The sequence below is a fragment of the Mustela nivalis genome (genome assembly GCF_964662115.1).
Source record: "Mustela nivalis genome assembly, chromosome: 15".
In the NCBI taxonomy this organism is placed as follows: Eukaryota; Metazoa; Chordata; class Mammalia; order Carnivora; family Mustelidae; genus Mustela; species Mustela nivalis.
Window position 1 is genome coordinate 19,851,205 of NC_139034.1, and position 26,141 is coordinate 19,877,345.

Genomic DNA, 26,141 nt, shown 5'->3' on the forward strand with positions numbered 1-26,141 from the left:
GCTCTTTTAAATATTTCTGATATTGAATTAAGTATGCAACAGAAGTAGGGTCTTCCTACTTTGAAAAGGTTATATCCTTTTAACCCACTCCCTGTCTCCACTAAAGGAAAATGAACAAATACAAAACGAATAAGAAAAACAAAACCAAAGTGCACACACATACTGCTTAAGAAACAAAACAGAGAAAATTAAAATGAAAATATTAAGATGATGTTAAGCTATTCATTTGGAAAGGAAATAGAAAGTTCAGGTTGTCACTGTCTCTCAAAGCACTCATGCAAGAAGTCTAAAAATAGCAAGAGGTAGAACCTGCTGCCATATTTTTTTATACACAGCAGGGTGAAAAAAAAGCTAGTGTGATGATCTTTCAGTCTGGATTTACATATTGAAGTTATATCATTTTTGATTTACAAATGAAAATTGTGCTCATAAAAGTAGACAACACTATAAATAAAAGACTCTATAGGCAGTTATATATGTTGCAGGGTTTTTAAATTATAGCTTATCTAAGTCACACTATTAAAAGTTACTGATTTTGCAAGTTTTTCATACAGTTTCAATCATTTAAGCATTTTATAATTCAATTGCTATTTAATATAAATGGACATACCAATTACCACTTCTTTCAAAAGGATTTTTTTTTTTGCTAATAATTCAACTCAATTTGCTAATTCAACCAATTCAGCGCAAATTTAAAACAACTAAAAACTAATTGTAAGTGCTGGTTTTGAGGAGCTTTGTTATACATAACCTATAGTACCTTAGAATTTTACCATGTTCCAATATCCTGAAAGTTAACTTGACTAGGTGGCCCAGTTAAATATGAGTAATAACTGGGTTATGATAGATTTGTATATTGACTCTGTTTATTTGAGATGACAATTAGAATGACTTGAATATACCTCCAGATACCAACTATTTCTGGTGGCTTGTAATATATCTTTATTGAAAAGGGCATACTTCATGAAATATTAAAGAAAATTAATCCTTCATTTCAAAGGAGAAAACAGCAGTCATGCCTGTTTAGTTTTAATTCAGGACTAGCAGCAAGATTACTGTATACAGTTTAATTTTCTTAAGCAATAATATTTTTGTTTTATATTTATATTTACACAGGTATAGTAATCTACTTTGTTTTGCACATTAAGACTGGTGATGAGGATTACCTGTATTTTTAGATACTTTCAAAAACCTCTGAGCTGTACATGACTAAGGAAAAGGGAGGCATCATTAGTTGGCATCATACCTGAAGATCTCAAGAGATTTCTGAAATATGGGATATGTAGCTCCCACCAAACTACCATATAGTGTCACTCAGTGCAGCCTTTTTAGGCTGATAGGTGAGTTCAAGAGCTGTTTGTTGTTCAGAGCTCCATCCAGAGCGGATCACTGTTTGACAAGTTCTATTTTAAGTCGTGCCTGTGTGTGCAGGTGTCAGCCTCTTTCATAGCTGTAGAAAAAGACCCATTACACTCCATCTGTAGCCTTCCCCGACAATGCAAGATCTTTCCCCGTGGTGCGTTTGTTTCTGCTTTGCCAGCCACTTTTTATTTGGGAAATTGGGGGATGGGGGGGCGCTAGGCGGGTAGTACTGCGAGGAAGGACGAAGAGGGGCAGAAAGAGGTCGTCTGCCACTCCCCTACCTTACAAGGCACGTGGCACTGGCAGTGGCAGCTGCTAGATGCAATGATGAAGACGAAGATGATGAACCTCCTCTTAGCAAAAGGATATTGAAGGAAGGAGGAGGAGGCAGCGAAGGCAAGACACACACTCACTGTGTCCTTCCCTACAGGGAGAATACACCCTCTAGGGAAAAAGTACAAGGAAGCCACTACCTGTCCCGCCTCTACCAGCTTGCCCCAGGGTCTGGCATTGGTCCCCATGCACCTGCTCACCTGTCTATCGGCTCAGGGTGGTTGGGGGAGGGACGAGGGGTGTCGGGGTGGGTGGGTGGAAAAGAGAAGGAGGGCAGGGCAAAAGAGGGGGTGCACCGAGGGCTCCACCCCCGGAGACTCTGCGCAGGCGCAGTGGCCGCTACCGCAGGCAGGGGGCGGCAACATGGCGGAGTGAGCGGCGGCGTCGGGGCTTCACAACAACAGTGGCGCCCGTAGCAGCAGTAGCAGCAGCGTCAGTAGCGTCGGCCACAGCCTGAGCTTCAGCACCGGCCAGCGTCGTGGCCAGCTGCTCGCCCCTCAGGGCTTTTCGGAGCGGCGGCCGCATCTCCGCGGGGGGCGGGCCGGGCCGGACGGACCGGGAGGGGGAGAGAGAGGAGGCAGCGGTAGCGGCGGCGACAGCGGTATAGCTGCTGGGCGGGCACTGCCGCTCGCCGGGCAGCGGTTAGCGGCGCAGCCACCGCCGGGAATAAGCCTGGGAATAACCCACCGCCTCCGCCGGGGAGGGCGCCGGAGCGGGCCGGGCTGACGCGCAGGCGGGAGCGGGCCCGGCGCCGCGGCGCTGGTGGATGCTGGGGCTCCGAGGCGACGGCCGGGGGGCGGGGGCCGAGGCAGGTATAACGGTACCGGCGGAGGCAGCGCCTCTGCTCTTCCCTTCTACCCAGGAGGGGGGCAAATGGCGAGCGAGAAGCCGGGCCCGGGCCCGGGGCTCGAGCCTCAGCCCGTGGGGCTCATCGCCGTCGGGGCCGGAGGCGGAGGCGGCGGGGGCAGCGGCGGTGGCGGCAGCGGGGGCAGTGGGATGGGAGAGCTGAGGGGGGCGTCCGGCTCCGGCTCGGTGGTGCTGCCCGCGGGGATGATTAACCCTTCCGTGCCGATCCGCAACATCCGGATGAAATTCGCAGTGTTGATTGGACTCATACAGGTCGGAGAGGTCAGCAACAGGGACATCGTGGAGACGGTGCTCAACCTGGTAAGGGAAAAGGCGTGCTCTCCATCTGCCTCCCAGCCCCCCATAGCTTGCCTCCCCAGCCTCTTGCTCCCACACACCTCCACCCCCAGGGTCGCACACGCTGCGCGTCCCTGGGAGCCCCGATCGTCGGGCGGGTATTGCCCAGCGGGTGACCTGCCTGCGCGCAGCCTTAGCCACGCCACCTCCCAGCTCTCCTCTGGTCCTCTCCTGCCTCCTGAGTGCGGTGCCCAACTTAACACCGCTTATTATCACTTCTCCTGACTATGAGCAGAAATTATTCCTTGCCGTGCAGGTTGTGGGTTGACTTGAGAGTTTAGTTAGGGGGAGAGGAGGCCTCCTTTTCTCTGGGGTTCTTTCTTCTACACTCTTAATTGTCTGTGGTGTCGCTCTCCGAGGATGAAAGCCTTGCCCCTGGAGCCTAAATTCCCCCGTGCTACCGAAATGTGAGAAGCGCATTAGCTCTAACTTGAGCAGCTGGGGTGTGATGTTTTCAAATGAGGAAAATGATGCAGTTTTGCATCTGCCTTTAAATATATTCAGAGGATGTGATGGAGAGTGTTGTGGCTGTATTTTGCATGCGCCCCCCCCCCTTTCCCGCCCCATCTCTTTTTAGGCAGCCTTCTTTCTTTGTAATATTGCCCTGGGTATGCTGACCTCTTAGTCATTTTTTTTTTTTTTTTTTTTTTTTAATGCACACAAGGTGTTAAAATGTGAGGGCACCCAATCATACAGGTTGGTTTCTATGGTTGCCTTCCGAGAGCGTGGCATGTGGATCAAGACTAAAGGCAAGGTGTTAAATGAAGCCGTGGGTTTTGGTTTCTTTCATGATAAGAAAGAGTTACTGCAGAACTGTGTATGACTTAATGTTTTGCGCTATCTACAGAGAGGCTAAGAAGCGTTCAAGATGTCAGGGGAAGAAATGAGAAGAAATAAAGAAAGCAGAATCATAAATTGCGGATAATTAAGAGTAGTTCATTTTTAATGTTTTGCAAATGCAGTTTTGCTGCAGCAAAGCTTTTAAAGCAGTTTCCTCTGCAATATCTAGTCTTTGATACACTGTTAAGGTAGGGTTTTGGAAGACAAGGCTTAAATCAGGAGCGGATCAGTTGACTTGTGTTTGGTGTGGAGTCACAGAAATGTAAAAATATGTTTACAAGGAGATTTTATAACACCTATATAGTCTGATTTTTCAGCCAAGCAATTATTTTTATTTCATCTATTGGAAAACTGAAAGAAAGCTGCAACTACAGCAGTGGTGCCCTGAGACGTGGATTAATGTCTGTGGTCTTATGAATCTCTTAAATTCACAGAAAAGTTAAAGCTGCTTTTTTCCCCCTTTTTTGCTAGTATGTCAAGTCAAAGAATATGTGTTTGCTTTGTTATATTATTACTTTTTACATAGAATACACCTCTTTTTACTCTACCTGTCAAATAAATCACCAAAAAAGTCATTGTAAGTTTGGGGGAATGTCACCTGGATATAACCAAATTCTTTTCAAAACAATGACAGAAATATTGTTTCTTTTAACCAGCTGCAAATAGATCAGTACTTGCCTTTTTAAAAAACAAGCAAGATGAAATCTCAAAATATATTAGTATGTTAGCAGGTACTGTATTTCTGTAAATTTAAAAGAACACATATAAAGTTTTTTTTTCCAGTTTTCACCTAACCAATACCATTTTTTAACTTTAGGTGATGTGATATTAGGTTATTTTAATAAGTGTTTGTATGCTTAGTACATTTTAACATGATAAGAGGCAATAGAGCTCTCACAAGCTGGAAACTGATTTGAATGTGTAACCAGTTTGGACTCTGCAGCAGTAGTGATGTATGCCAGATCAGTTCTTAACAGATGGGGTTCTATACATATACAGTTAGGTTAAGAAAGGAAGTGAAATACTTCTTTTGAAATAGAAAAGAAATTTAACTCTCTTACAGTGCAGTAAAAATCTGGCGTGAAGTCTCAGTATGCAAACATTATGTTAGAGATTAGCTTTACTGTTAAGCTTAATTGGAGTAATCAGAAATAAGGTAATACTGAAATGTTATATCCCAAATCCACATAAGACCTTGTAACTCATTGATTTTGGAATAAAAAAGGTTAGGTTTAAAATTTCTTTGTACATATTTAAAGGATGCAGTAGTTCTTGAAATGTTTGGGGAAAAGAATATATGACAAAGGGAGCTATTTGCTATTAAGTTGTTAATTATATTGATTTTAGAATACAAATTGATCAATTGAAGGGTAATATTTCTTGAGCTGTAGGTTTAGGGCTTTATCTTTCTAATATACTCATGAAAAAAATGTCATGCTTAAGCTGATTCTGAAAATACTTGGAAATCATAGGCATTTAGAAAATAATTATCAAAACAATTCTGTTTACTTAATAAGTAAATCAGTAAAATCTATTTAGGGAGCTTAGTGACTAGTTAGAAGTTAGAAGCTTTCTAATATTATCTCTAAAGTGAGTTTTTTCAATTTTCAATCTTAATTTAAAATATTAAATTAAAAAAGTAGGTAGAAATAGTGAAATCTCTATCACAGTGCCATTTATGACAGAAAAGAAAGGAGGGAAACTGATGAAACTTCAAAACAGAACAGTTTCTACTTAAACAGTCTTAATCAGTCACTTTTGCCAAAATATTTATCTATTTTTCATGTACATTCTATATCTCTAGATAAAATGGGAATACTAATACATGGTTTTCAGGTGTTATTTTTCTCTTGCCTTGCCCAAAGAATTAAAAGTTTTGCTGAGTGAAGTTTAAGTATGCAGTAAAATATAGGGTTTCTACACAGTCATAGCTGTAATTTTTCTGCTTTTGTTTGCCAAGGTAGAGCTGTTTCCATTAATCAGGTGGGTTATGAATTTGTCGAAGAATCACAGATGTAAAGAGAAATAAAGTGATTAATTTCAATTGTAGATGGATATATTTTGTATAATGATATTGATAACTTGAAATGTTAAAATATAGCACCCAATATTTATATTTACAGAATCAGGAAGATGAGTAAATCAATTTATGAATAATGTTACAATGATATTATAGTGTCAAGAATTTTGCAGTGTAGCTGTGAAAGAAGCTGATCATCAACAAACTTTGACTTTAGGAAGAATTATTTAATGTAGCAGTACAAGAGAGTCCTAACTCTAGATAAGGAATTTGGTTGCCTGTTTCAGTTATAAAATAGGCATACTGCTTAATCGAGTGCTTCTTTTGTAAACACCCTTAACATATGTTTGTATAAGGTTTTTCTTTCCTTGAAGTAAATGCTATGTAAATATCATGTGTTCTTTGTTTATAAATGAAAGTTTCTTTTTATCAAAGATTTTAATATAAACATAGTTTTAGAAAAGATAAAATAGAGGATTGATATTTACTTAGTGAAAGAATTCAGGTTTGAATAGTTGTTTTAGGTAGTATAATTCTCTAGCATTTGATTAAAAATTTTTTTCCCCAAATTACAGTGCCATATCAGTGTATCTTGTAAAAAAAATACTTCCTCTGATAATTTCATTTTTTTTTTAAGATTTTATTTATTTATTTGACAGAGAGAAATCACAAGTAGATGGAGAGGCAGGCAGAGAGAGAGAGAGGGAAGCAGGCTCCCTGCTGAGCAGAGAGCCCGATGTGGGGCTCGATCCCAGGACCCTGGGATCACGACCCGAGCCGAAGGCAGCGGCTTAACCCACTGAGCCACCCAGGCGCCCCAGATAATTTCATTTTTTTACATGTGAATGGCATATTATATTGAAAACAATATAAGATACTTACCCGGGATTTTGTGGGCAAAGTTCCTCTCCTCTCTTGCATATGAGTCATAGTATTTTTGTTAATAGGGAATTTTTAAGTGATTCTCTTGTGATTGAATGGGACAGTAGCTTTTCTTAGAGTTTTTTCCTTTGTAGTTTGAAAATCAGAATCATTTTCCTTTTAAAGATACATAGAATTTCACAAACAAAAGGTATATTCTGCATTTGAACTGAATTTATTTTAAAAATATGTAGTTGCATCTTGGAATCATGAAAGTCCATAATATTAACAAAATTACATTTACCTATATAAAAAGAGAATTTCCTGCATTTTAATTTACATTGGCATGTAAGTCATTTCATATTAACTTGAATTATTTTATTTTTGCTATTGAGTATTGCAAGTTAAATTAAGAATCCATTTGTAAACATTGGAAGTTACACCATCAAGAGTTCTGAGATTTTCCACAGAAAGATTCATTTAGTCATGGAATGACACCAAAGCAGTATGGATAAGCCCTGAGAAATGTATAGAATTGTTGAATCATTATACTGATGTAACACTGTATGTTAATTATAGTTGAATAAAAAAAGAGCAAAGTGCAAATACTCTATAGCCAGATTATGATCAAGGCATATTAATTTTAAATAAGTATTTTGTATATTGCTAGTCAGTTTTTGGCAAATACTATGCTGTTGAATAAATGTATCTCAAGGTTCTGTCTTTGCTATGCTTTCCCCAAACACAGTATAGAGAAATTCATTGGAATTTATTCAATTGGAATAAAAAAAGTTAGGTTTAAAATTTCTTTGTACATTTAAAGATGCAGTAGGTCTTTAAATAGAAACTTTTGGGGAAAAGATTATATGACAAAGGGAGCTATTTGTCTTATCCCCCCGCCCTCCATTTTGGATCACTGATGTGCTACTGTATCCTAAAATTCAATCATCCACATTTTTGACTGTTTATTTAAATATTATTTTGCATCAGTTTCATAGGCTTCTAATTTTTTGCCTGAACTTTTCACATTTCATGCATTGTCAGCATACAGGTATCCCCTGCTTTCCAAAAGTTGATGTTTTGCCATTTCACTTTTATGAAAGACCTATGTTAATACCTGCTTTTGTTAACCAAAAAAAAAATCTGAAGATTTTTGCTTTTACAAAAAAAAACCATTACTGTACCAGTAATAGGTCTTTTGTCTTTTTTTTTTTTTTTAAAGATTTTATTGATTTATTTGACAGACAGAGATCAGAAGTAGGCAGAGAGTCAGGCAGAGAGAGAGGGAGGAAGCAGGCTCCCCGCCGAGCAGAGAGCCCGATGTGGGACTCGATCCCAGGACCCTGAGACCATGACCTGAGCCGAAAGCAGAGGCTTTAACCCACTGAGCCACCCAGGTGCCCCAAGGGGCACCTGGGTGGTTCAGTCAGTTAAGAGTACAACCCCCCTTTTTTTTTTTAAAGATTTTATTTAGTAATAGGTCTTTTGTAAAAGTGAAGTAGCATATTGCCAACTTAAGGAGAGTGGGAGATACTCTTCATTTTATGCATTTCGACTTTTGAAAGGTTTCACAGAACACTCTACTTTTGGGTAGTAGGGGAACCAGTATCTCCTTCTCCAGAGATACACCTATCACTCTCAAATATTTTTATTTATTTATTTTTCTACTGTTGTTATTTATGTGTGTTACCCCTCCTATGCTGTGAACTCCACAAGGGCAGGAGTCTGTTTTATGCATACAGATGGTCCTTGACTTAACTGATGGCTCAGTAATTTTTAGACTTTACAATGGTCCAAAAGTTAAACACACTCATTAAAAACCATACTTAGAATTTGACCTTTTCCTCGGTTAGTGATATGTAGTATGATACTCTCTCGTGATGCTAGGCAGCAAGTCACCTCCCTATTAGCCACTGGATCATGAGGGTGGACAACTGATATACTCAGCCATTCTGTACCCATACAACCATTCTGTTTTTCTCTACTTTCAGTGTGTAGTATTCAATAAATTACAGGAGATAATTCAACACTTTATTATAAAATAGGCTTTATGTTAGATGATTTACCCAATTGTAGGCTACTGTAAGTGTTCTGAAAATGTTTAAGATGGGCTAGGCCAAGCAGTGATGTTCAGAATGTTAGAAGTATTAAATGCATTTTTGACTTTTGATATTTTCAACTTACAATGGGTTTATCAGAACATAACATCATAAGTTGAAGATACATATTTATCTTTTATGTTTTGGTTCTTGGGTAAGTTAAATGCATTTTGAGTAGGAAGGACCGTATTATTAGGCAGTAGAAGACCAGTTTCTCAACAGTCAACAGTAACGTCCAGACCCAAGATCCTGAAATAAATGAGACTCATTTAATGTATTGCCTAGTTTCGTAACTAGAAATGTGTGTTAAATATGTATGCATTATGTAGACCTTACTATATAGGTAAATGTTATTTTTAAACTGACACATTGGAAGAAGTAAGTATCTGATAAGAACTTTTTGTTTCAATAAACCTATGTATATATCAAATGTATAAGCACATGACAAAGATTATGTTCTTATTAGCAAAGAATACATATAATGCTTTGAATAGAAATTAAAAAGTTATTGGGACACCTGGGTGGCTCAGTCAGTTAAGTGTCTGTCTGCCTTTGGCTCAGATCATGATCCCAGTGTCCTGGAATCAAGTCCTGTATCAGGCTCCTTGCTCAGTGGGTAGCCTGCTTCTCCCTCTGACTGCCCCTCCCCCTGCTTGTGCCTGTGCTTATGTGCACTCTCACACTCTCTCTCTCTCTTTCTCTGACAAATAAGTAAATAAAATCTTAAAAAAAATTAAAGTGTTTTTGCAGTATGTCATATTGCCAGGAATAGTGGACATCTTTTGTTTTTGTCTCTCTGGCATACATTTCCCTTTTTGATAAGGGCACTGTAGTTGCCTTTGAGGAAGCACTTACCTGCCATTTTTAGTTCAGCTGGTTTAGGTGGGCTGGGTATCAGGCATGGCCAGAATCACTGTGATTGGCTCAGGGTTGAACATTTAACTCAAGGGGAGTCATAGGGTCAGTTATAGGACTTGTGCTGAAACTCATTCTTTTGGGGATGCTAAATTGGTATCATCCTATAGTTGTGGGAGCCTGTATTAGAATTTGACTTAGTATGGGGAGAGAGAGAAATATGTCCTTTTTAAAAAAACAAAACAAAACATTTATTTGAGAGAATGTTTGTGCATGAGTGTTTGCACATGTGCATGAGCAGGGGAAGGGACAGAGGGAGAAGGAGAACCTGGAACAGACTTCCTGCTGAGCATGGAGCCCAATGGTGGGCTCCAAGCTGGGCTCAATCCCAGGACCTCGAATCATGACCTGAGCTGAAATCAAGAGTGGATGCTTAACTGACAGCCACTCAGGTGCCCCAAGAGAGAGAGAAATACATTCTTGATTCTGCTTGAACCTCTGGCGTTCTCTGGAGAGAATAATCTATGGAGATTATTTTCTAACCATTAAATTCTCTTTTAAAGTTTATTATTGTTGTTAGCTTCAAGTCATTTTAAATTGGGGCTCTGTCACTTGTTAATGGAAAGAATCCTTCCTAGCATAGACTTTAGTAAATGGAAATGGTATGTTGTAAGGAATAGACTTTAAATGTCAAAATGGAGTGGAAGGCAATGAAGATTTTGCTTTCCCCTAGCAATTCCTTTTAAGGAATTACAGAACAGCTGCTTTAAATTGTCACCTGGGTATCTTTGCCCATGGAATTACTGAGTTGGTAACTTTAGGGGGATACTTTAGTTTTTGGTCACTTTTTTGTGGCCTTTGATAATGTTTTAGAGGAGGGCAGCTAGCTTTGGTGCAAGCTGGCATGGTTGAAAGACAGGGAAGAAAATACTGGGAGACTGAATGTTGTTAGGATATTGAAAAGATGGAAATCTGGATTAAGCTATATCTTGACAAGATTTCTGGCTCTTATGCTAATTCAACCAGTTGATTGAAGGTAATTGACCAAAAATTTGTTAGGTTTGAGAAAACTACTTTGAGAGGGGCGCGTGGGCGGCTCAGTTAGTTAAATAACTGCCTTCGGCTCAGGTCATGATCCTAGAGTCCTAGGATCGAGTCCCGCGTTGAGCTCCCATCCATGGAGAGTCTGCTTCTCTCTCTGACCTTCTCCTCTCTCATGCTATCTCTCTCAATCTCTCTCTCTCTCTCTCAAATAAATAAATAAAATCTTAAAAAAAAAAGACTTCAAGAATAACTTCAAGTCTGGGAAACAAAGATCTGTATTCCTTTCCTTCTAAGGCAGTTCTAAGCTTTAGTAAGAGGAAGTTGGCTGCTAAAGCAGCGTAGCTGCTGGATGGAAAATCTAAGCTATGAAGGTGAGCAGACAAGTGAGGTCTTCTGAGTTAGTAGGAATGAGTACATCTGCATTGGTTGAACAAGCAACTGCATTGCCAGGATAAGAAATTCTTGCTACTCTAACCAGTAGTGTACCATGTGTGCTTCAAATTAGTGACCATGGTTTACCTTTGCCACTCTTCTAAGTGCAAATTATTATTTATGTTCTTTACCATCCTATATTAAGTATCAGGGAGGTAGTAAATTTATTGTATAACTACATGTTGTCAGATAATGAGGTACCACCAAAAAGAATGAAAAAGAATGCACATTTGGACTTGACCAATTGATAACATAAAGTTTTATTAGACTTGTAGCTTGATGCATTAACTTGACATTGTCTTTGTCTCTTCCTCACTCCCTGCTCACCCCACACCTCCTTGAGGCTATGGTAGTAACATCTTTTTCTTCTAAAGATTTTATTTATTTATTTATTTTAAGATTTTATTTATCAGAGAGAGAGAGAGGGGAGAGAGCGAGCACAGGCAGACAGAATGGCAGGCAGAGGCAGAGGGAGAAGCAGGCTCCCTGCCGAGCAAGGAGCCCGATGTGGGACTCGATCCCAGGACGCTGGGATCATGACCTGAGCTGAAGGCAGCTGCCCAACCAAATGAGCCACCCAGGCATCCCAAGATTTTATTTATTTATTTGACAGACACAGTAAGAGAGGTAACATAAGCAGGGGGAGTGGGAGAGGGAGAAGCAGGCTTCCTGCTGAGCAGGGTGTGGGGCCCATAGGACCCTGGGATCACAGCCCAAGCCTACGGCAGACACCTAACAACTGAGCCACCCAGGTGCCCAGTAGTAACATTGTTAAACATGGGTATTAAAGAATTATGTATATATACATGAAAAATTATGTATACATACCTTATGGGCAGCCAAGGGCTAGAATGTTACAATTTTCTGACATTTTGGCTGTATAACATCCATTTTTTCTGCTGCTAACAGTTCTAGATTTTTTGAGACTCCTCTCGAAGTCATCCCTTCTTGATTCTTTGTTTATATGGTTTGGGGTTTCTGTGGATTCCTTTCTGCTTTCCTGAATCAGAAGCAGAAACTGGACCTGGCTCATCAATAAAACTTTTGGTTAAAAATCTAGCTGCACATCTGAGTAGCTTGGTAACTTCTTTAATTCTGTCAGAGAAAGATATTGACCATTAGTGTTGACAAAATGTTAGAATATAAGTCTGTATTTGACTGGCAATCTGTCACCATGAATCAGGGTATGCTTGAGAATGGACCTATCACAGAGGCACCTAGAATGAGGAGATAGATTACCAACAACATCTTTAGAACCGTTCAGGTCAGTTGTATCCCCTGATCTTTCAATGCATTAAGCTAATAAATTTCTTATTTTGCTTGAGCCAGCTTGAGTTGCACCCCACTGACTCCTGACCAGTATTCTAAATAAAAAAAACAAAAAAACCCCAAAAAACCAAAAAATCCCCAAAACCTTAGGTATTAAGTATTATAGGACGAGTCCTAAGAAAAATATTAACTTGGCAAAGGACTTGGTATATTTCAAGAATACATATTGCTCATTGATATAGAAATTTATTTTCACTAATAACATAATAATAATGTACAATGAAAAACAAGTGATTAAAAAATTACCATTGTTTCCTAGGCATGCTAAAATAATCATTTTTAAAAGATTATTTATTTATTTGAGAGAGAGTGGGTGCAAGTGAGTAAGCATGAGCCAGGGGAGGGGCAGAGGGAAAGGGAGAAGAAGACTCCCTGCTGAGCAAGGAGTCTGACCCCAGAGCTGGATCCCAGGACCCCAAGATCATGACCTGAGCTGAAGGCAGACACTTAAGACCCACCGAGGTGCCTGGATAAAGTAGTCTTAAATGATGTTGTATGGTATGTAAAATGTTAACAGCTGCTCTGAATGACATTTTAACCCTATGTATCAAGAGATTTAAAGATGTTCTTGTCATTAATTCTTAGTTCTTTAGGCTGAGGAAGAATTACCTGGGGACAGGTATGAGGGATAAATGTAGTTTTATGATATAAGAAAAAATTGGCAACAACCTAAAAGTTCAACAGAAGGAAAAGGTTAAATGAATTATTTTACATCCATATTATGGGATATCACACAGCCGTTAAAACTTTATGTGCCTCAATTTCCTTATGGGTAAAAGGGGATATTTACCTCAAGGCTGTTGGGCAGATTAAGAGTCTCATGCTCTTCCGACTGAGCTAGCCGGGCTGTTGGGCAGATTAAATGAAATAGTGTATGTAAAGCCTTTGGTGCACAGTTTATTTAGGGCTTACTATTTTTAACTTTATTCTTATCTTGAGCCTGAGGATCATCTGATCATAGAAAAAAGACAATGATCTAAATAAAACTGAGCTGTTCTCTTTTAGTTCGGAGTACCTGACCCTGATGAACCTGTCAGAGAAGGGATCATAGGTACTTACAGATCAGGCTCTTCTGGTGAAACACAGGAGGTCTGTTCTCCAGCATCCTGCATTGTCTGTATTAGTGCCTGAGGTAGTTTTTCCTAATTACCTACTTTGAGTAAGGTAGATGGAAAACTGGGGAAGGAAATAGATAGGAGGTAACACAAGTTTCTTTGCCTAGAATCAGTTCTATCTCTTCCTTTCCTCACATGGCTGAATTTTACATTTAGATGTAGTAGGACATGATTGGTGATCCTAGTAAATAATTCCTCCCTCTGGGAGTATTAGCTTAAATATTTAGAAGACTTCTTGAGTAACGAGCCAAAGGGGGAAGTTAGGGGATTAAAAACTATTTTGTGATCTGTTGTTTTGGAAAACAATATTAGCCTATAGGTTAACAGCTCTTAACTGTTTAAAATCCATTTGTGAAATTGTACTGTGTTAACTAGTCCTCAGAATAACTTCTTGTTCGGATACCACTCTATAGATGTGGATACTAAGGCTGCAGGAAATGTGTGTGAGGTAGTTAGATAAGTCTGTCTAGGTATTAAGTAGCAGAGGTGGGACTCAGGCCTTCAGATTCAAAAAAGCTAGAGTCCTTTTCATTATTAAACAAAGTGAAGCTACTTAGAAATCATCCCAAAGGCCAGCACTATATGGAGAGTGATGTTGGTAGGGAGGGTCCAGCCAGTCTCAGTGAGCTGGTGCTATGGTAGGGAATGCTGCCCTTGGAGGACTCAGGACTAGCTGTTTACAGGAAATCAAAATGAATGTAGGACAGTTTGATGGATTTGTATACAAAAAAGATTTTAACAAAAGTTAGTGTGAACTATTTATTTTTGAGTTTTTGGGAATAATTGATTATACAGTGTTATAAATGGTAACTAATTTTGAATTGTTGACCTTTTCTTAGGCTACTTTGAACCAAAATAGTAGCATACATTAATATATTTATCTTATATAGAGAAAGTGGATATGTGATATGTTAGTATTAATTATATGGACCACCACATATATCATATTTGCATGGATCAAACAAATGAGTTATAGAAGGAATTATTCTAGGGTCTAGGTAATATAAGTTCCAGTAATTGTGATTCCTTTTTCAGTTTAAGAAAATAAAGCAAACATTGATTAATAGCAAATTTTATGGAAGTGTAAATGTCTAGATACATTTATCTTTAGCAAATACCTTCATATTCTGAGAGATATAACCTGCAGCTGGTTTAAAGATGGCATACATGTATTTCTACAGTTATCTTAAAATTTTTTACTTGTGGGGAGGGATTGGCATTTATAGATTGGGTTTGGTTTCATACTTTATGTTTTTAATTATTCTCTCCCAACCCCATTGAAGTAAATGTGGGTTTACTTTAATATAATAAGTCAACTGTGGCTGAAGTTAAGTGGCTTGTCCAAGTTTGCAAAGCAGTTTAGTTGGAGAAATGAGACTGAAAGCTAGAGGTCTCATTTCCAGGTTCATTGCTATTTAAAATATATAGAAACCTTTGGGGCGCCTGGGTGGCTCAGTGGGTTGAGGCCTCTGCATTCGGCTCAGGTCATGATCCCAGGGTCCTGGGATCACCCTGCGTCAGGCTCTCTGCTCAGCGGGGAGCCTGCTTCCTCCTCTCTCTGCCTGCCTCTCTGCCTGCTTGTGATCTCTGTCTGTCAAATAAATTAAAAAAAATTAAAAAAAAATATATAGAAACCTTTAATGATGATGATGACAGTGATAGCAACTTACACTTATTAAATCCATACATGCCAAGCAGTATGTTAAGCATATGATATGCATTATCTTAGTTGTTGTTAAATGTAAAATCATCTTGTTGTTAAATGTAAAATCTTCAGTGAAATAAAAATAGTCTTCTTTCTAAGTTACACTAAGTCTGATATCTTAAAAGAGAAGTGTTTTGAGCTTCAGTTAAACAATATTTTATTATAAAATGTCATAAAACTATTTTACTTGATTTGTACTAATTTTGTATAATTTAATTACCCTTTTGAAGTCCTTGAATTTAAATTATTTAAAAAATCTTATGAGATAGGAGTCATCACTGGAAAAGTGTTCCTTTTATTATATTATATTGACTGTTACTTGCTAAATAATTACTGCATTTCTTAAGTCATCATATTTTTCCACCTTTCTCTAAAAAACACCTACTTGTGTTTCAAGATTTAGTTCTCATCCCCTACTTAGGCCATACCTTCCTGGAGCTCCCCCTAAAAGCTCTTCCTCCAATCTTGTGCTTTCCCATATCATTTTGTACATACCTCAGAGTCAGCACTTGCACATTCTATTTTAAATATTTGTTTACTTGTCAGACTACCCTAGAGACTCTGAATCCCTTGAGATCAGAACATTGTGTTATTCACCTTGGTTTCATGAGTACTTATCGTAGAATCTGGAATTTTGTGCTGCTTATTGAACTTGGTTTTGGAATGAGGATTTTTTTTTTTTCACCTTTGATATTGTGTGCTTGTTTTTGACACTTTTGATTTGGGTATAAATCTTGTCTTCGCAAGCTTTTATGGTTCTTTCAATTTCTATGTTTGCCTCTTTTGTAACATTTCAATTTTTATTTTTCTTGGGGCAGGGGGAAGATAAAGATTTTTAGGTGTGTACATGCATGGTTTTTATGTTTAAAAGAAAGTTTAAATTTGAAATGGGTTATAGGGTCTTCAGATCTGGGCAAAAGTCTAACTCTCTCTCTTACCTAGGTAAGGAAAGAGAATCAGGTAGATTAAGATCCTGTGGTCTTTCACATATTAGGAATTAACACCTAGATTCCCTGACTCTTCATCCAGTGTTTTATCCATTTTATCTTGGTGCCTACAGTTCCGCTGTGCCCCAGCTCATATCAAATAGAAGCATGCTTTTTGTTTGTTTGCTTGTTTGTTTTTTTTGTTTTTTCACTCAGGCAAGCTCCGGATACTTAAATGACCATTCAAGAAATTACTGAGTAATCCTAACCTAGTGTTCTATTGTCAGAGTAAAGATACTCATTGGGCATATAAAAAAGAATTTTTTACGTAGTCCCTCCCTTCAGTAACTGGATGTTCAGCACCAGGAAATAGAATAAGCAGATACATTACAATGGTAAATAGTGATATTATAAAGATTTACATAAAATGCCATAGAGACAATGGATCCACTAACTTTCCCTGGAGGATTCCAGGAAGGTCACCTTGTTAGGTGACTTTTGAACTGGATTTTGAAGGACAAGCAACTGTTTCCCAGGATATAAAGGGCAAGAATGGAAAAGCTTTCTATAAAGAGGAGGTAACTTGCATAAGGACACAGGTCATGAGGAAGTGTTTCCATGGTTTTGTTTTCTACTGTTAACTATAATCTACTGTTAGATCAACTTCATTTCTTTTTATAGAAATCCCTCTATTTTTATTCCATGAGTATTCACATTTTTTCCCCCCTCTCCGGCTTCTCAGGAGAGGTATAAAATTTATTAGAGTCCAATTCAGTTAATTATTTCAGGAGCTCAATGTATATAGATAGGTATCTTACTTATACTTACCCAAACTTCTGATAAATTGGCTCTTTGACATAGAGGGGCTTATCTTTTTCCTGTCAACTTTTCCTTTCTTCTGTTATACTATTGTGTAATAATTATGTACACATAGTAGGCATTCAATAAAAACCGGGTGAATAACCAGAACTTCTTAACTATTCCTAAATTGGAACTCTGTACCTATTAAATAGTAACTCCCCAGTCCTTTTCCCTCAGGCCCTGGGGACCATCATTATACTTTTCTGTCCCTATGAATTTGACTATTCTGGGTACTTCATGTAAGTGTAATCATACAGTATTTGTCTTTCTGAGTCTGGCTTATTTCACTTACCATATGTCTTCAAAGAGTAAGAGTTTTTATTCAAACCAGTCTCCATTGGCAACACAGATAAGATACTCTGGAGACTATATTTGTATGTTACATTTATAAATTCATGATCTGCATGATCAGTCTCTTTGTTATGGAACCAAAAGAACGTAGTCCCCAATAAGAAAAAGTAATTTCTCTATGACTCAGGTTCTTTACTCCTATTTCTTGAATATTATGTGGAATAGAGATATATAGACTATAGTAGTAGTAGTAGTAGTAGTAGTTCTTTAAAAATTTACTCCCATAGTATAACTGTTCTTGATCCTTTTATTTTGGGACTTGTCAGAAAATCAGCATAGAGTTCTTACCCTGTAAATTCTTAGTATTTCTCTTTCTTCTCTTTATATTACAAAGCCTAAAATAATTTACATTTATACTGGTAAGACAGTCTCAGAGGGTGAGGGAAGGGAAGAGACTCAGCAGGCCAAGCCAGAATTCTCTTTGAGTAGGCACAGGGAAAGAAAGACCAGGGACATTCACATATGAATAATTCTTGTCACCTAAAAAATTAATTAATTATGGAAGATGGCAGCTAATTTGTTACAGTGATTTCAGTTTTTTATGGGATACTCAGTAGTGATTTTTACCTCAATTCCTCCTTCATTTAAAAAAAAAAGAACAACCTGTAATTTATTTTTCCTTGAGAGGTTTTTTTTTTTTTTTAATGTGCTTCTATTAAAAAAATCTGTTTGGGTGCCTGGGTGGCTCCATGGGTTAAAGCCTCTGCCTTTGGCTCAGGTCATGATCTCTTGGGGTCCTGGGATCGAGTCCTGCGTTGGGCTCTTTGCTCAGTGGGGAACCTGCTTCCCCCTCTCTCTGCCTGCCTCTCTGCCTTTTTGTGATGTCTGTCTGTCAAATAAATAAATTATTTAAAAAATCTGTTCAATTTTTCTTATCTCTAAAATTTTTCTGTCATGTTATGTACCTAGTTACAAGCTTCTAGAGAGCATGCCCATATCTGTTTGAAGTCATTTTATATAATATACAGCTTCTGAAGATGACATTATTTTTAACCCCTTTTCCCTTTGTTTTTAACAAATAACATAATTTAGCTATCTTCTTTTATACCGTTTCAGTATAGGTCTAGCTTATCTTTCTATTTCCAAAGATTTTATTTTTTTGAGAGCGAGACAGCAAGCTTTTGTGTGTGTTTTGTGGGGAGGTTATGGGGAGGCAAGCCAACTCCATGTTGAGCACAGAGCCCAATGCCGGGCTAGATCTTAAGATCCTGAGATTGTGACCTGAGCTGAAATCAAGAGTCTGGTGCTTAACTGACTGAGCCATGCAAGCACCCCTAGGCCTAGCTTATCTTAAATAACTTACTAAAGGTTTATCAATCATGACTATATTTATGCTATTTTAAAGATTTTGTTTATTTGACAAACAGAGATCACAAGTAGGCAGAGAGGCAGGCAGAGAGAGAGAGGGAAGCAGGCGCCCTGCTGAGCAGAGAGCCTGATGTGGGGCTCAATCCCAGGACAATGGGATCATGACCTCAGCCGAAGGCAAAGGCTTTAACCCACTGAGCCACCCAGGTGCCCCTATTTATGCTATTTTAAAGTCTAATGAAAACTATGACTCATTGTATAAGCTTGTCTTTTCATATATTTACTACTTGTTTTGAAGTGCCATCTCTTTTTGCTTGTCTGTAGCTATACTATACAGTGTAGAAGCCACTCCATTTTGGGACTATTGAGCACTTCTTAAAATGTGGCTAGTAAGAATATAGATGTGCTTTAAGTTTAAAATACACACTGATTTTTAAGACTTAGTTTGAGAAAATATATATAAACTCTTATTATTAATTTTTATATTGGTTACATGTTGAAATGAAAGTTTTAGTTATATTGCCTCTTGGGTTATTTTATTATAAATAAGTTATATATATATAAATATACAGATATTTATATATATATGTTACCCTCACCTGTTTAATTTTTCTTGTTCTAATGTGGCTATTAGATAATTTTTTAATTATATATGTGGCTGACATTATATTTTTCTTATTTTTTTGTCTATAGCTAACTTAAATATTGGGTATACAACTAACTCAGTAATTAGGTCCTGTAGGTCTTAAATTGAAAACTTTGGGAAGTAAATTATACTTTGCCTGATTTTCTAAATTTTCATATAAGTTACTTACCCTTTATCTTTGGAGAAAAAAAGATTCATGCTTAACACTGCTATTAGAGTATGTTCATCAGTAAGAAGGAGATGATAGATTCACATTTTTAAGCTCTCATTGAGGGAAGGGATATGAGAAGAGATTCCTGATGCCCGGTGATGGGTCTGATACACTGTAAGCACTCAATGAATATTAACTTAAAATAATGCTTAGGTTGAGATTTGAAAAGGTAGTTGATGATAGGGTATATGACACCTATATTTTATTGAGTAAAGCTATAGCTTAAATATACCTGTGTAAATTTGTGCCCTGTGGAGAGAGAAGGTGAGTTTGGTTTTCAGTGCCTACCTACTGTCTTGAAGGGGAGGAGCTAGATCTCTCTGGGCATTTGTAGTTCATGAATAAGAGAGAAGGTGGAGGAAGAGATGAAAGGAGCGGAACTGCAGGTGTTGGAAGTTATTTTGAATTTTTTCAGTCTCATAAAAACAGAATTCTAAAAATTACAATATTTTATCAAAGTAGAGTTAATGGTTTTCTGAAATGTAGAGGAAAATTCAAACTGGCTTGAGAGAGTTCAGTATCAGGATCACCATAAATAAGGCTTTTCCTTTAACTGACTTGGTCTTAATACTATATTGAACTTTTTTTCCTCTGAGGAAATTCTGTTCCCTCCCACCACTGAAAGGATGCCGGTTTTTCCTTTCTGCACTTCAAATTATAGTTTTTCATTTACCAGCATTTCAGAATTGAAAGAATGTTCCAAACCGCCCCCCCCCCCCAAAAACTGTTAGCAGCTAGGTCAAGTATTAGTATATGTAATAATGCACCAGCTATTTATAAGGCAGCATATTTACTTGTCTTGGTTTTTAAGAGTTGAGATTTAATGATTCATCTTTACCAAGGCGTGACTTTTCACAATGTAGTTTTCTTTGGAGTATCTGTACCTATGAATAAAATATGCTAAGTTGTGAATTTTTCCCTAGCTGTTAATCTGTTCATATTTACTTGCTTGTTTCATTGCTATTATTGTTGAAGTCCTCCACCTGGCAGACAGCAGGCCCTAACTGGGTGGGATTGTAGGTTCAATCTTTTAACCATTGACTATACTAAGGTTAGATTCAGATGGAAATGTAATCCATTTTCTTAGTCTCATTAGTATCACACAGAGACTGAGTGAACTAAGTGGTCACAGTTCAACAGATTGCCTGAATGGTCATGGAATTGTTTTTGAACTATTAACATTTTCTCATCTGGGCTTTAGAATCAAGAACATTCATTTTTGGGATAATTGACTTATTTTGGGGATGGTTTGAGAAGCTGTAGAAGAAGCATTTTTCTCTGTGAAAATACTATTTAGCTACTTTTTTAGGAATTATGTTGGGCAAATTTATATTAGTTAAATTTGCTTATTTTTAAAATTAATTATATTGGGCTTTTTAATTCTAGAGATAACATTCAATCTGATTAGTGATTGCACTCTGAAAGGTAAAGTATTTTAGTTACTGCATGACAAACTGTCATTCAGAATGACAGCTGAACCCACTTACATTGAACAATTGTGCTGCCAAACTGAAATAAATTGAAGATGACCTGCTTAGAAAATATGGGATATAGACATTTACAACATAGATTACAGTTCCAGAGAGAGAGTGGTTGAGGTTTTGGATCAATATGATAATGTATTTCATATCTTAGAGCCTTAATTTATTATCTTCGTATGTAAAAGGAATAAAGATCTATTAATGGGGAGGTAGTTTATGGGAATACAATTTAATAATTAGATGTATCATATTTGTGATATATGTTGCTACTTGTTAAAAAGGGACTCTGTTAATGAAGATTATTCCTGAAGAAACACCAGAGATCTTATAAATGCTTTGCTTTGTATTATGATACTCAGTAATGTTTAATATATACTGTTATCGAATTATAGCATTCTATAGTTGACTTTATTTTCTGATTGATTAAATTATTCAAGTTAGAGTACAATATTTAATTTGTAGTTTATCTAGTTCTTTTGTTCTTTTGTTTGCCCTTTCTCCCTTCCCTATTTAAATATTGGTCTATGGTATCTGACTGTATATACTCATTTTTAGCCTAACCTCCATCTCTGACTGTGTATCCATTTTGTTCAAACAAATATTTATTGAATATTTGTATTCATGTATGAAATGTATGTATGTAATGCTAGGCACTGAGGATACAGTGAGGATACAGTGATCAAGACAACACCCTACCCTGGAGTTTTTCATACTGTATCAGGTGATAAATACAGGCAATTAAATGTTTAAATTCCTATAATAGAAATAAATGAGGGTATAGTGTGCCACACTGAAGAGAGTGACTTACTTATGAAGTCAGGGGAGGGCTTCATACAAGTGGTGGTGCTTGAGTTGAGGTTTGAAATATGGCTATCTGTCTAGAGCTGTGTAGTCTTTTGGTAGCCACCAACCACATGTGGTTAGTGACCAGAAGAAATGTTCTGAAAGCATAAAATGCACACTTGATTTTGAAGACTTGGTATAAAAAATGTAAAATTAGTAATTGAAAAATATTTGTTACATGTTGAAATGTTACTTTAGATATATTGGGTTAAAAATGTAATTTAATTTCTCATGTTTACATTTTCTTATAATAGGATCAATAAAATTTAAAACTACGTATGTGGCTTACATTTTTATTGGGCAGCCCTAATTTAAAGGGGAATATCTCAAAAATAAATGAACCATTGGGAATACAGAAATAAAATAATATGCTAGTATGTTTTCTTTCTTCAATGTATGGATATGTATATACATAGGTGTCTGTGTATACCTATATAACATATACTTGTACATACAGATGCATATCTATAATCTTATATTGTTTGAGCCACTCATATTTTGGGTATTCCTGTTATGTGTCAGTATACCACCTCCTAACTAATGCATTGACTTAATAGCAACGATTTAAAAACCACATATCATTGACGAAAACCTTGTTCTCCCTGCTCTGGTAAAAATTGCCTAAATAATTCATGGAGATCAATATGGCAACAAATCAAAATGCATTTTATTGTCAGCAAATACTTTGGAAGGCAAATTGTAAACATTGCTTCAGAGTTGAAGAAACAATTACAATAAAATGTAGGAATTTGTTTTGTAGGAGTTGGATGAAAGTGCTGTTACTTCTAATGTGTTTTGCTAGATATTTGCTTATATTATTTGCTAGACTGTTTCTTAATAAAATAAATGACTGCTTTTTGTGAATTACTATTTAAAAATATATGTGAAAATATACTTTCTGGAAATCATGTTTGTTCTATTTACCAAAATCAGAAATCAAGAAGTAACTTACTTTTACCTGGAAAATAGGATATACAGTTTGTTATTTACTTGATTTATCAGAATCAGGGTCACCTATTGTATTTAGATCGCTAATTTTAGTATTAATTATCAGGACTTCAAAGATTATCTGGTTTTTAGCTACAGAAACCTAGGCACAGGGAAGTCATTGATCTAATCTGGGCTTCACAGTTTTTAAATTGCCATACCTTAGGACTAGATTTCAGGTTTCTGAATTTCTAGACTAGCAATTACTCCTTCTATTATATTCAACTTGAGGTTGTTGGATTTGGCTGGTGTATTAGTTTGCTAGAGCTGCTATAACAATTGCCACAAAGTGGATAGCTTGAACAACAGAAATTTATTGTCTCACATCCTTGTGAAGGAATAGCCAGGGGAAGAGCATTGTCTAGTTTACCAGGTGATTAGTTGGCAAACACTTGACACCCTCTAGATCAAATTAATACTGGAACAAAATTGGGACCAACAGGTGCTAGAAATTGTGGATTGGCAAAGAACTGTTGTGAGTGGCTTCATGGTGATTCACAGCAGTGTCCAGAGTAGAGAACCCATCATAGCAGTGTTGTAGGGCTGACTTGGCTAAAGGCTAGCACTGTCAATTTGGGTAATTGTCTAGTTCTTGAGAGTTGGTGGTGTGTGTTGTGGTCTTTCATTATAATTTTAGAATATACTTCAACATTTTTGGATGCTTTTAACCTTGAAGGAGGAGATGAATCTAAATATTTTTATTTCTTGGGACCTAAATTGGCCCATATCTAGGGTAGTATAGTCAAATCTGGGATAGAATGGGATTGGAAAGATGTTTCATTTCGTCAAATTCTGAAAAGAGAGACCCATGTATAAATTAAAAAGTAGTAAGTAATGTGATCAGGCCTTTGTGGTTTGACTAATCAGAATTCAGATCCTGGGGTTCTTTTATTTCTCCTATGATCTTGACTCAAAATGTGTCTTAGAATACAAATCATAGAAGAGAAAGTGACAAACTATTTGCAAAAGTCAGGAAAAATTTTAAGGTGGAGGATCCTTTTGAGATTGGCTTTGAAGGGTGAGCAGGAGTTTGCGGAGTAGATAGAGTGGAGTGAGCGCATTCTCCGTCTGGAAATTTGAATCAACATAGTATGTTTAAAGTAGTACCTTCTTTCTAGGAGTATTTTTCTCTCCTTGCAAATTACTGCCTATCCTTTAGAACTTAGCTTAAGCTTCCGTGTCTACTGGATTCTTCTCTGACTCAATTAATTCAGTGACTCCATGACATAGGCACTTCTGTACCCTTTTTACACATGAGATAAGTGAAGCTGGGTGAATTTGAAGCTAAGGCCTTTGGGCAATGTGGAGGAAGAAGTTTTGGCAAGAGAGTGAAAAGAGCAAAGCAATCCATACATTCCCTGTAAATTGATTTGGTGAGATAGAATAGTGTTGTCTTATTCTTTCAGTACTTCTTGTTTCTCTCCTGAAACAACTGGATCCGTCAGAGAAGCTGACTTGTTCAGTGGGGAAGTGTATATAAATAGTCAGTGTTTCTTCTAGCTCCATTGTGTACCTGCTCATTTTAGGCCTTTTATACCTATGAGCTGATGTATCTGACTATATTTAGATTTATGAATTAATGTGTAAATGCTGTTTGAGTCAAGTCTGTTTTTGTATCCTGGTTTTCTGTAAAGAGCTTGCTTGGCCTTTGTGGTAAGACTAATCTGAATTCAAATCCTGACTCTGCCTTTTCTTTGCTTTGTGACCTTGAGGCAAGTATTGTATCTCTCTGAGCTTCTGTTTCTTTCTCTTTATTTTTGTAACTACACTGCATATGTGTGTGTGTGTGTATGAAAATCCATAAATACGAAACGAAATAGGTTATTTTCCTTCTTATTCCTTTCAAGTGGGAACTGTGTATGTGAATTCTATATATGATCATTATATTATTAACAGTTTCTGCTTCTGTACCAAATGTTTATTTAATACGTTGCTATGGAAAATGTGGCCCCCAAAACAGGTTTGTGTATTTGTAAAATGTTTCTTGGTCTAAGAGGAGATAAGGAGCTTGTGCCAGAATAGGAATCAACTTTGTAGGTACATTGTTTATTTCAAATAATTGTTTCTTTTTCCATAACAAAGCTTGCTTTTGAAAGAAGCCGAACATTGATTCATGTTCTGATTCAGTCTCTTCATTCATGGCTGGTACTCTGAGTAGCATGAATGGAGAGCACTTTTGGATGGGATATTTTGAATAAAGTTTAGTTATGTTGTTATTCTTTTCTCACTTGTGAAAAAGGTTTGCTATTGTTAGTGAAAAGATTATTGATTTTCGACTTGGAGTCTAATCTTTTTTTTTTAATTAATTAATTTATTTGATAAATCTCTCTAGAGACTAGAGAGATCACAAGTAGGCAGAGAGGCAGGCAGAGAAAGAGGAGGAAGCAGGCTCCCCGCTGAGCAGAAAGCCCTCCTCGGGTCTCCATCCCAGGACCCTCAGACCATGACCCAAGCTGAAGACAGAGGCTCAACCCACTGAGCCACCCAGGTGTCCCTTGTTACTAACTAGTTGGGCAATTCATGTAAGTGTCCTAGACTTTATTTTGCCTAACTGAAAATAAAAACTGAGTTAGATAATGTTTGTGGTCCTCTCAGCCTTAAGCATGCTAATAATCCATCATCTTTCAATTTTCTTTTTCTTTTAGAATCAGAACATAGGACTGATATTAATGTAGGAAATAAAGTACACTGAGATAGAAACATGCTTTAGGAAGTTCCCCACCCCCTGAAATCAGTATTTTTATTAAGCTCCTGTCAACTGTATGCCAAAAAGTTGGTCTTAAAGATAAAATGATAATAAAACTATATTTTGTTCATAAGTAGTAATATCCTGGAGGAGATAGACAAATATATAATATAATAGGTAATATGTTAGTGATCTGTACCCAAAATGTTAAAACAGGAGGCAAACATTTTATATAAAGATCCAGGCATTTTAGGCTTTGTGGGCCATATTGTGTCTATTGCAGCTACTCAACTTGTTGTAGTGGAAAGTCAGCATCATTAATTCTCTGACCTCAACTAGGTGTCCTGTGATTCAGTTCAACTCTGACTAACAACTTAGAGTTAGTACAAACAATATAAACTAAGGACTTGGTCCCATAAGTCTCCATTTCAGATGCTAGCTACAAGTGGGGCTACCGACATTTCTGCCTTGCTGAGTACATCCCCACCCTCAAGTTCAGTAATTTGCTAGAATGACTCACAGACTCAGGAGAGCACCATACTTACAATTAGTTTCATAACAACTCAGGAATAGCAAGTGGAAGAGATGTAGAGGGCAAGGTGTTAGGGGTGGGGAGTGGGTGCACAGAGCTTCTGTCCCCTTT

General features: G+C 37.4%; 1 protein-coding gene across 4 annotated transcripts in view; it reads left to right on the top strand.

Moving 5' to 3' along the window:
- The first annotated feature begins 2,014 nt into the window (after window positions 1-2,014).
- NBEA (neurobeachin) overlaps window positions 2,015-26,141 on the top strand; it is a 667,546-nt gene continuing 643,419 nt past the window's right edge. For 2 of the 4 annotated variants that reach the window (XM_082700384.1, XM_082700385.1), the window contains exon 1: window positions 2,015-2,862. In XM_082700384.1, the coding sequence (XP_082556510.1) occupies window positions 2,569-2,862 (294 nt within the window). In that variant the 5' untranslated portion in view covers window positions 2,015-2,568. The remainder of the gene's footprint in view (window positions 2,863-26,141) is intronic. The other 2 variants (XM_082700381.1, XM_082700386.1) reach the window with 1 other exon arrangement.